Here is a 12,582-nt window from a genome sequence, read left to right as displayed (position 1 = left end):
AGTCTAAAGAACCTCCATGTAACTGTGTCTATATTTGTAGCAACAGAGAGTCTAAGTTGCACTTTCTCAAGTCTAGTGCGTGCCATGCATTTTTCGATTCCAAATAAGGTGTGAAGGTGAAAACGAAATTTGAGAGAGAGAGTTCATGGTGTGGATTTGTGTATGTGTGTGGAAGTGTGTGTGTGTCAGCGCGTGACATGCCAAGAATATACACATTGTGTCAGGTAAAGGGACAGAGCTAGAAATAGATGTGAACTGTATTTTACGTGAGGACTTGGCACACTGTACATCTACTTACTAAGGGGGAACACCAGCTGCTACTAATTACGAATACTGTATATTGGCTACGACCAGGGAGAGTTGTCTTCCTACTTGAATTTTTGATATTGAATTCGAATAATTTGCCGAATTTGGAAGCAGAATTAATTTTAAAAGGTGGTGAAAATTGGTCAATGAAGTGAATCATGGACGATAGTGACTGGACTTCGGAGGGGTGTGTCGACCATGATGCACAATCACCATCGCCACTATTAGTAATATGGACAAGCAGAAGGGCAGTTCCACCGCCAGCTACATTACCTTACAATGCGATTTACACAGCTCTATACCCCGCAAACCACGATAGTGTTGAACAAATAGCGACTGCAGAGGTATCCGATAGTTATTTTCAGGGTTTTTCCTTCAGTCCTTGGAACACGCAAACGTCTTCCTCCGGTGTACTTCAAGATTATCGGCTGAACAGACCCCCGACCGGAAATCCAAAGGGGGAAAGATACAAAGTCCATTGAGGATCCAGCCCCAGCTGTTTTAAACCCATGTTTGGATCCCATGACATTGGTAATGGACGACGATCAATGTACGCGAGACAACAGTAATCCAACTGTAAACTATTCCGTACCCGTTTCAGATCACTACACAGGAAGTGATGACGTAGCGTTAGACTCGCAATATAGCAATTTCTCAAGCAATGCTGGCAATGTTAACGTTAACGGAGGCCCCAGTGTACATATTACCGGACATGTGCCAGTGTCTTCTCAAGTGGCTATCTTACCTGAGGATCCCAAGAACCACGATCGATCAACAATCATCACACCTCCGAGCTCCTTTCTGAGGCAGTTTGCCAACTTCAAACTAACCATCGTCAACCGGAAAAGTCACTCTGCGAGGACACCGGGAAGTCACTTGATCACCAGCCTGTTTCGCTTGATCGTGGACATTCACATCCTGGTGGAAAAACGTTTTTCACGGTTCGCGTGAGACTCGGCTGGAAGCCGGGTTTTCCGCATCCGTAGGAACGCCACCACCCTTCAAGGATCAAGGCGCAGATGCAGCTCCTAAAGCGGTGGAAGGTGAGTAGATCAGCTCACCAGCAAGTGATCAAAGACCAAAAATCCCATTCACTGCATCCATGTTTTCCTATAAATGTAAGCATTGCGATAAATTATTATCTACTCAGTCTTGCCTAAGTTCCCATGAATGTACATATCCAGAAGAGAAATCGTTCAAGTGTAAAGTGTGTGATAAAACGTTCACCACGCGATCTGATCTTACCCGTCATTGACGAGTTCACTCTGCAAAGAAACCGTTTCCATGCAAATACTGCGCCAAGCCGTTCGGTGACAAATCTGCTCTAAATGTTCATGAGCGGGTCCATACCGGGGAGAAGCCGTTCAGGTGTGGTTACTGCGGTCACATTTTTCGAGATAATACCCAACTTAGAGCTCATGATCGTACCCATACTGGCGAGAGACTACATAAGTGTAACTTGTGTGACAAGTCATTCAAGACGAAATCAAATCTCACGGTGCATCAACGCATCCATACTGGAGAGAAACCATACAACTGTAAAGTATCTGGCAAAGCATTCCGGCAAATGTCACCTCTCGTAAATCATCAACGAATCCATTCTGGAGAAAAAACAATTTCGTGTGAGCAATGTTGAAAGTTTTTTCCCTATGACACCCGGCATTACAATTTATGAGTGAATCTATCCCTCAGAGAACCTGATCAAGTGTCAGGGAGAGTCGCAGGTTCTAATTACAACATGGAAGACCATGGAAATGAAAACACCGTAAAACAGAAAGATTTTTTCCAGATTATGGAAATGCCACTCACGGGCCCCTTTTTAACCGCAAATAGCATAAATGTCGTTTAAACTCGATCCATTCCCCATGCAAAGGTCTCTGCTTACATGCTAACTTAAACATATGTAACATCCAAAACATTATCATTGTCATTGTATTCCAGTTGATATACACTCTTTCATTTCTTGCTTTCCATTGCAGTTCTAACACAGACGAACGTTTTTTATTCCATATTTACCATGCAACTCAATTGCGCTAAACGTTCCTCACGCAGTATAACCGAAATCCTACTTCTGGAGCACGCATGCCTGGAACGGATCTTTTCGCTAGAAGAGGTACTCTACTGTTTGCAGGTTTGCACATGACGCTAAAATGTTATTCATGTAGGTACCAATGATCCCAAGTGTCATATTGTATAGTAACGTTCTACTACTTATCAAAGCTCTTCGAATACTATCTCACTGTCCATTTGTTTGCTGAAAATGTGTAAACGGGAAATTTGACTGTCAATACCAGAACTCAAACCACCTTCTTACTGTATTTATTCTACTGTTCCTGTTCCTTTTCCCTTGCCTGTATTTCACCTGACGAGAAGGCTTTAAAGTATACTTGTGAAGACAAAAACTTTCAAGATGTTTGTAATGAGCCTGAAGTGTGTCAATAGTAATAATAATTTCAAAACGAAGTAGTGGTTGCGACTTCCGCGATGATTTGTAAGAAAGGGTTTGCTCCCCACACCGGAGCTCGCACTATTCAAGTGTCAAGTAAAGTTGGCGGAATAGCGCGAGCTTCGGTGTGGGGAGCAAACCCTTTCTTAATAATTTTTTTTTAAACTGCAATATAAGGTAAAAAATAGAATCTTGTCAAGAGTCCTTAAAATTGATTCCGTGCGGCACATTCCTGACTGGCATTTCCAAGACCAGTGCTCACGGATCTAGGGCTGCACAACACGCAGATCCTACTTCAGTGACTGGATCGTCTACATCGAGTCATAGTGCCTACTCCTCCACACCTTTCCATGCACTGAAGTGCCACTGAAGCCGAGACAGAACAAAAACGCATTCATACTGGAGATATGCCTTTTCAGTGTCCGGAATGTTGAAAGTCTTTGGCCAAACACTCCAGCCTAATAGTCCAAGAAAGAATCCGTTCCTGAGACAAACTAATCAAGTGACGGCGCTGGCGACAAGTCACTGAAAGCGAAAACAGACTTTGAAGACCATGCAAATACTAACAGTCCAACGTTTGTTTTTCTAAATGTTTAATTAATTTAGGTCTCCATGCAAATTTCACTGCTTACATTTTGGTCTCAATGCAAATTTCAATGCTTACACGCTGACGTCAACAAATGTAACATCAATAACCTTATCCTTATTATTGTATTGCAGTTGATATCTACAGTTTAATTTAATGTTGTCCATTCCAGTTCTTACACAATAGGAATGTATTTCCAAATTAACAAGGAGAAACAATTTTATTGCGCGGTTCATGTTATTTATTTTATTTATTTCTGCACCTCGTTGCATTGCAAGACAGCCAATTGAATTGGAAAGAGGGTGAGACCAACCACGGAAGAAGAGAAAAAAGAAAATGAAGAGCACGTACACAAAGTGGGAAGGGATTAGCAACTGTTTGGTAAAGAAAAACAGTTCTTTCTTTAAAATGTCTTTCATCTTCTAGAAGATACACTGTGCGGCTTGGGAGTTCACACATGATTCAAAATATGTGAGTTCCTTTGTTTCAGTATGTAACTTTGATCCCATATGTGGTATTGTACAGTCCCGTTCTAGTCCTTGTCAAAATTAGCCGAAATTTCTAATAATATAATAATTATTGCCTTTGATCCATGAAGGGTGGTGGCGTTCCTACCGATGCGGAAAAGAACCGTGAACATTTTGTATGGCCTTTGTGCTCCGTCCTATCAACACCACAAACAAAAACAGAGCTGCATAGCCAGTGGCTGGGAATGGTGAAGTCTAGTCTAGACACTAATGCTGTTCTATGATGTAAGGAGTGTAAAACGCCCAATTACACTTTCACAACTCTACATCTCATCGTATCTCATCTCTTCACACCTCATCTCTTCATACCTCATCTCTTCATACCTCATCTCTTCATACCTCATCTCTTCGTACCTCATCTCTTCATACCTCATCTCTTCATACCTCATCTCTTCGTACCTCATCTCTTCATACCTCATCTCTTCATACCTCATCTTATCGTATCACATCTCTCCACACCTCATCTCCTCACACCTCATCTCTTCATACTGCATCCTTTCATACCTCATCTCTTCATGCCTTATCTCCCCACATACGTGTCCCTAGTCGGCCTAGACTCACACCATCGCCTCATCCTATCCTTTTCCTCTTCGGCATGACACACATGTTTTAAATTGTGTGATTCCAAGTCAGAATTGGAGGTGAAAACTACATAAGAGAGATGGGTGAGGGATGGGTTTTTGTATTTAAGAAAAGCGATCCTGTCAGCTTTCCTATTATCCTTTGTATGTGATTGAGTGTATGCGCGTGATTTCACAAGATTATAATATTGTTTAATTAGGTATAATTTCAGTGCCAGAAATAGATATGAACTGTGTTGATGTGCAGACTTTGCACATTGTTCTTCCAATTACTAAAGAGAAACACCAGCTCTTTACTACTTACAAAACTAATGGCTACAACTAGGGAGTGTTGTCTTCCTATTTGAATTGACTTCTTGTTACTTCCAAGCATTTTATTTGTTGTTTTGATAAGAATACCTTGCCGTGCTAGGAAGAAAAATTACGGTTGTGAGAATTGTTCGAAGTAGGCAAATCATGAACGACTTTGACTGGACTTCGGAGGAGAGTGACGACTCTGATGCACTCTCACCACTGCAGCCATTAGTGATATGGTCAAGCAGAAGGTCAACCGCGTGTGCCCCACCGCCAACTGCACCATCTTATAGTACTCGTTATCCAGCCCTTCACCACGTATACCCCAATAGTGGTAATCAAGTAGCCACATCAGAAGTCTCCTCTTCCCAGTTTTGTCTTCAGAATACCGCATTCAGCCCTTGGAAATCACGAACATCTTGCGCCGGTGTTCCTCAAGATCATGTACCCAAGGACATGGTCACAGATAACTTCAGGGAAGCTCGACCAGAAATCCAGAGGGACAAGGATACAAAGACCAGTGATACTTCAAATACAGCTGTCGAAAACCCATGTTTGGATTCCTTGACATCGGCAATGGACAAGGATCAAATTTCGCAAGGTAACAGTACCCCAACCGTTAACTGCTATCCCGAACCCGTTTCAGATCAGTACACAGGCTACGAGGGAGTAGCGTTTCACAATGAATATAGCAAGAACTACAGCAAATCTGCTGGTATGAACGTTCACGCAAGGCTTGTACACAACTTTGGCCATTTTCCAGTGTCTTCTTCAGTGGCTAGCCTACCCGCGGATTCCGATCATCGCGATCTTGAAAGAAGCAACACTCATCACACGTCTGAACCTTTTTCTGAGAAAGTTTGTCAACTTCAATCTGACTTTCCCGAACCAGAACATACACTCTGCGAAGAAAGTGAAAAGTCACTTGATCGCCAGCCCGATAGGCTTGATCCCGAACATTTACATCCTGGAGAAAAGCAATATAGATGTAAGCATTGCGATAAATCTGTTTCTACTCCGTCTTGCCTAAGTTCTCATCAATGTACACATCCAGAAGAGAAATCGTTCAAGTGTAAAGAGTGTGACAAAATGTTCAGCACGCAATATTATCTTACCCGTCATGCACGACTTCACTCAGTAGGCAATGCGTTTCCGTGCAAGTACTGCGGAAAGCCGTTCCGTGACAAATACGGCCTACATGTTCATGAACTTATCCATACCGGGGAGAAGCCGTTCAGGTGTGGTCACTGTGATCAAATGTTTCGCCGTAATACCCATCTTAGAGATCATGAACGTGGCCATACTGGGGAGAGACCATATAAGTGTAAATCGTGCGAGAAGTCATTCACGACGAAATCAAAACTCACCCGGCATCGACGCATCCATACTGGAGAGAGACCACACAAGTGTAAATCATGCGAGAAGTCATTCATGACGAAATCAGATCTAACCGTGCATCGACGTATCCATACTGGAGAGAGACCATACAAGTGTAACTTGTGTGACAAGTCATTCACGAGGAAATCACATCTCACAGCGCATCAACGCATCCATACTGGTGAGAAACCATACAAGTGTAAAGTATGTGGCATGGCATTTCGGGAAATGTCAACTCTCAAAAATCATCAACGAATCCATACTTGAGAGTATCCATTTTCGTGTAAGGAATGTGGAAAGTCTTTCACTAAGATATCCAGCCTAACACATCATGAGAGGATCCATCCTGGAGAGAACCTGATCAAGTACAAGTGATCGTGACTAGCCTTTCAATGCGAAAAATAACATGGAAGACCATGGAAATACAAAACACCGAAAACAGAAGTATCGTTTTCAAGATTATAGGAAATGCTTTTTAACCTATCAAAGAGCGTTTAAAACATTATTCCTTGTTTATGCTTCAAACTCTCTCACTCGTTTTCTTATAGGCATTTTTGGTAACTGTTCAGTTATAGTTATTGCTCTGGGGGCACCGTCATATCCTGAAATTTCTTCAAACACATGTATTATGATTCTGTTTGCGCTTTTCATGTATCGTACAACGTAATACATATTGCTGGGAATATGCAATTTTTTCCTCGTACTTTCCTGTTGTCGTCTTCTTTTTTTCTTGCATTATCGTTGTCTACCATACACGCTCGATGGTGTGCTAGTAATTTCCTTCTGTTCATATCCAGTCAATGAGTTAGGAGAATGTACAGAATGGAGTTGGACGTGTGTAGAATTGCGACCTATGCTAAGCGCTGAAATCTTCGTAGTGAGTTCAATCGGTTTCGTAAACTGTACTTTTATTATTGTGATTTGTTTATTATAATATTATCGCGATAATTATGGTAGTTTAGTAGGTGTGTTGCTGTGATGTTTTCACCTGATATGCGAGCCGATAATTCTTAGATGCGTTCATTTCTTACTCTACTTTCGTTGTTCTGCATGTGTGTGTGCGCTTGTCCGTTTGTGTGTATGATTGTCCCTGTGAAAGTCGGTTTATTTCTCCATTGTAGCCGGATACTATGACGTCTTTCAAAGTAGAGCTGCTGTTAGCTCATCGTAGAGCTGCAATGCTAATGGATGTAATATAGCTCAAGGCAGAGCCGCAGAAAATGGCCAGATAACACCAGTTGTGAGAGTGTTTGCTCAAAGTAGAGATGCTAATACCCTAAAGAAGATCCACTGTAAGCTCAAAGTAGAGATGCTGTTAGCTCAAATTTGAGCTGCTGTTAGCTCAAAGTAGAGCTGCTGTTAGCTCATCGTAGAGCTGCAATGCTAATGGATGTAATATAGCTCAAGGCAGAGCCACAGGAAATGGCTACATGTAGATAACACCAGTTGTGAAAGTGGACTCGATCAGTTCCTACCATTATTATCATGATGGTCTGAATACGTTGGATAGGGAGGGATGGGGGAAAAGAAACACTGCAGAAGCACGATCTGTTGTGTGGAAGAACACAACAGGGCAAGCAAGATTAGGTTTTCTTTTCAGCAAAACGAGTTGGGTGCCATAATGTTGTGATTATGCAGCAAAACATAGCGCACGACGTCTGTCTTGAAGGCAGTATAGAGCCATGCAGTGCAGCGTGTGACCTACATGTAGCTTGGACGAGTACTAGCACAGCTAGCACCCCAAATTTGGTGTCGATGGGATCTTTCAAAGAGGATACTGTGTCCTAACTGCCTTTTCTGACAAATGGAGAGGTGAATCCGTTGTTATATGTTTTAAGCTAACCAGGCTTTAATGGTGTTGGGGCGGAGGTTCAATCCTGTGACCTGTGACAATCGCTAATGGCCAGAAATGCCCTACAACTCAGCACTCTACCACTAGTGGTCATCCGATCAGTGACCGTTCAATATTGTCCGCAGACTTAGAAACTCACGTCTCCTGTGAATCCACACAAGCTGGTGGGATGCAAGGAACGTACACGATGTTTCCTGTTTTAATTGTGCTTTTTGTACATAGTGTGGAACTCACGCTATTTATTTCGCTTATATCTTTTTTAACACTTAGCTCCACCGACATTGTCAACAGTTAGTTATAACGTGACGAGTTAGCAAGAGCCCCATATCTATGCTTAGAACAGGGTGTAACAGATGCCCGGTACTACCTAGACCATATCACAGGAGACCATATCAACCATGAATCTGTTCAAAGCAGACACTTTGTGTTTTTCGATTCTAACAACAAAGTGTCTCAGATTGCATCACCTCTTGTCACGTGTTGCAGACTCCACACGAAGCTTGGCTGATCCCATGTCAAGCGTTAAGGTGAAGAAAAATATGGAAATAGAGATAGTGTGTGTGTGTTTGTGTGTGGGGAGTGGGTGTGTGTTTGTGTGAGTGTGCATGTGTGTGTTACCGGGCGCGAGCTCATGAGGTGAAAAGATCATAATGTGTCACTTAAATGTAATGATCGACTTGGATAGAGAATCAATTATAGATTTATAGGAAATAAAAAGGACCAAGGAACTACGATTTACGGTATAACGTCGCTAAATTGTATTGTATTGTATTTATTTAAAAGGATTCTCCAAAAGCAAATGGATGCTTATCACGGAAGTCTCCCACATAAATATCGCAAGAAAAATGGGGAAATGGGGGAGAGGAGAGTGAAAGATGAAGCATGGGAAGAAGGGAAACAAGTACCTAAATATCGAGGGGTAAAAGCAGGAAAGAAATCGACGAGGGAAGAAATCACCTCTGCAGATAATAGCGGGACATTTAGATGAAAAAAAACCAGCAAGGATTAATTTCAAGGAAAAAAATTTCTCAAACGGAAAAGTTCGGAATTCCAGTCAGAGAATATCTATGCTGAGAGTAATGAGCCTTTAGAGCAATGCGAAAATTGACAGAGGACTGAACGCAGCGGATGTGTTCTGGAAGTTTGTTCCATTCCACAGATAAACTGAAGAGAGGGGATTTAAGGAAATGGGCGCCAGAACGAGGTAAAACTATAGAGGACGGGTGACGACAGCTAAGGGATACATTGAATTTGAAACGAATTAGCAAAGACGGAAACTGGTAAAAGACATGATGAAAATACAGCAAGGACAGAATCTGACGACGCCACTTCAGGGATGACCAGTCACAAGTACGATTAAGAATCTGCTTCGGGGTTTCCCACTCAGGAGGGTGCCGGGTCTTACAAAGCAGATATGAACGAGCAGCAACGGCTTGCAGTCGGTCTCACGTAAGCGAATCTGAATGGGATACGGCAAATGACCAGACAGGGACTGCGTATTCTAACAGTGGTCGTACGTAACACTTGTAGAGCAAATTCACGGTTGAAGCAGAAGGAAATGGGCCATATGGCACAACAGAAAAACACGACTGCGAAACTTATGGGTGATAGATTTTATATGGTCAGAAAAATTTAGTGAAGGAGTGATAGTCACGCCGAGATGACAGTGGCTATCACCTTTCTGAATAGGCACACCGTTCGTTGTCAAGGGGGATGACGGGCCGGGGGCTAATGCATATTTTTGAAAGGGTAGGTGGACGCATTTACTGGTGTTAAACGTCATGGCAGTAGCTGATGACCATTGACAACACTTATCAATGTCAGTCTGGAGCAATGCATGATGGATAGGAAGTGAGGTGTTTGCTGGAGAAACAAGAATTAAATTAGAGGCATCAGCAAAAAGGGATAGGGTACTAGAAGCAGGGGCATCAGGAAAGGAGTTGATGCACAGGTTAAAAAGAAGCGGGCCGAGATGGGAACCTTGGGGTACGCCAGCGGTGATGGGCAAAGGGTCAGAAAGAGTTTGGCCAATGCGAACGCAAATACTACGATCACTGATGAAGTCCTTCACCCAAGAACAGGCAGAAAGAGAACACCAACCTGAAACAGATTGAATAACTAAGTGATGACTAACTCTGTCAAAGGCCTTAGAAAAATCAAGGAACAGCTGGTCACAAGAAGACTTAGAGTCAAATGCACGCGAAACAATTGAGGTAAGCTGTACCAATTGGTCAACTGTTGACCTTTTTCTACAAAAGCCAAACTGGCTGGAACTGATGATTTTATGGCTCTCAACAAATGAATAAAACTGACGGCTAATCATAGACTCATACAATTTGGCAACTGCATTTAACAGCGATATAGGACGGTAATTGACTGGGTGAGAAGGATTACCTTTTCCCTTGAATACAGGTACAACAACGGCAGATTTCCACTCCCTGGGCTGAGTACTGGACAGCAAGCAGCGGTTGAAAAGGGCGGAAAGAGACAGTGACGTGACCTCAGCTGTTTCACGGAGGATGCGGTTGTTCAGCAGTCCAGCAGTTTTACGTTGAATGGGAAGTCTGGATAGCGTGTCAAATACGGACTGCACAGAGAATGGTTGTATGGAGAACTTCACAGTGGACGTGGGTGTTAAAATACCAGCTGAGTGCAGGTCAGGTGTTAGCATTGGCGCCTGGCTGTAGCTCGCAAACACTTTGGCTAGGAGATTCGTCTTTTCCGTATTACTCGTGGCTGGGTAGGCTTGGTTGTCATGGTAGAGGTCAGGGATAACCGGAGACGGGCGATTCACATTACAAAGGATCTTTGTTTTGCGCCACCATGTACGGGTTCTATGATGCTAAGCCATGTCTCTCGCCATCCTCTCGTGATAAGGTCGTGCAAATTTATCGCATGAGCTGATTGTTAAGTATTTGGTCGTGTTAGTGATAATTATAGAGCAGCTCGTTAATGTATTGGCCTAGAAATAGACATCAACGTGACAAATTATCTCAAAGTGTTCATGTACATATTCGGGACACACAGTTGCTACTGATTACAATACTAACCTCCTAGCATGAGTTGTTTCTGCTCTATGGACTATTGGTATTGAATTCGGATACTTTGCCCTACATGGCAAGAGAATTGCGTTTGGAAGAATTGTTGAAGTAAGTGGATCATGGATGATTGTGACTAGACTTCGGAGGTGAGTGCCGACTCTGATGCACTCTCACCACTTCCACCATTAGTGATATGGACCAGCAGAAGGTCAACTGGGTATCCCCCACAGCGAAATATACCATTTTACGGTATGACTTACACGGCTCATCACCACGCAAACCCCAATAGCGGTAACCCAGAGACGACCTCAGGAGGCTCCTTTGCGAAATCTGCACTTCAGCATTCTTCATTCATCACTTCAAACACACCAACATCTACATCCAGAGTGCTTCAAGATCATCCTTGGCTGGACAATGCAGCAGACAACTTCAGGCCACCTCGACCAGAGTTCCAGAGGAACAAGGATACACGCGCTAATGATCCTTCAACAGCAACTGACGATAACCCATGCTCTAATCCCATGACATCAGCAATGGACAATGGCCAAATATCGCAAGACAACAGTAACCAAACTGCTAACCATCCCGTTGCTGTTTCAGATCACTACACAGGCCACGCACACGTTGGGTATGAGTCGGAAGATGGCGAATACTCAGGCAAATCTGCCGACCTGGACGTTCACAATATCGAACATGTTCCAGTGGATCTTAGGATGTCTAGCCTATCGCACAACAATCAGCATGTCTCCGAGTCTAGTTCTGAGGCAGATTATCAACTTCAAGCTGACTTCCCTCAACCCGAAACTTCGCTTTACAAGGAAGCTGGGCCATCGCTTGAACGCCAGCATGATATGCTTGATGACAGACATTCACGTCCCGTAGAAAAGCCGTATGAATGTAAGTTTTGCGATAAATCATTTTCTACTCAATCCAGTCTAACATCTCATGAACGTACGCACCGAGAAGAGAAACCTTTCAAGTGTAAAGTGTACGATAAAGTCTTCGATTGGCGATCTCTCTAGTCCGCCATGTTCGAGTTTACTCAGGAGACAAACCCTTCACGTGCAAGTTCTGCGTTAAATCATTCTGTGATAAATCCAATCACCCTACTCATGAACGGTACCATACCGGAGCGATGCGGTTTAATTGTGATCACTGTGATCAAGGTTTTCACTCCCGTTCCAATCTTAAAATTCATTTACGCATCCACACTGGGGATAGACCATACAAGTGTAAAGAATGTAACAAGGCATTCAGACAACCTTCACATCTCACAGATCATCAACGCGTCCATACAGGAGAGAAACCTTTCAAATGTAACGTTTGTGAGGAGGCGTTCAGAAGTGCATCAAATCTCGCAGGTCATCAACGCATTCATACTGGAGAGAAACCGTTCAAGTGTAAAATATGTGAAAAGTCTTTCTCTCGGAAATCTAATCTAACAGTACATGAAGGAATCCACCTCTGAGAGAAACAATAAAATTCTGTCAATGATAAAACACACTTGGAGGACTATCAAAATGTGAACATTAACAAAAGGCTTCTTTTCCAAATTATGGACAATGTTCATTA

The 12,582-nt window shown here is 42.9% G+C and overlaps 2 protein-coding genes across 2 annotated transcripts; both read left to right on the top strand.

Moving 5' to 3' along the window:
• The first annotated feature begins 4,770 nt into the window (after positions 1-4,770).
• On the top strand, positions 4,771-7,061 carry LOC135826138 (zinc finger protein OZF-like). Its single transcript, XM_065338781.1, has one exon. It carries the CDS (start codon positions 4,903-4,905, stop codon positions 6,382-6,384), a length of 1,482 nt encoding a protein of 493 aa, XP_065194853.1. The 5' UTR covers positions 4,771-4,902; the 3' UTR covers positions 6,385-7,061.
• Positions 7,062-11,261: 4,200 nt separating this feature from the next.
• LOC135826781 (zinc finger protein 436-like) lies at positions 11,262-12,032 on the top strand. Its single transcript, XM_065339387.1, has one exon. It carries the CDS (start codon positions 11,262-11,264, stop codon positions 12,030-12,032), a length of 771 nt encoding a protein of 256 aa, XP_065195459.1.
• The last annotated feature ends 550 nt before the right edge of the window (positions 12,033-12,582 follow it).

The sequence above is a fragment of the Sycon ciliatum genome, chromosome 10, assembly GCF_964019385.1.
Source record: "Sycon ciliatum chromosome 10, ocSycCili1.1, whole genome shotgun sequence".
NCBI lineage: Eukaryota > Metazoa > Porifera > Calcarea > Leucosolenida > Sycettidae > Sycon > Sycon ciliatum.
This window is presented reverse-complemented; position numbering and strand designations above follow the sequence as displayed.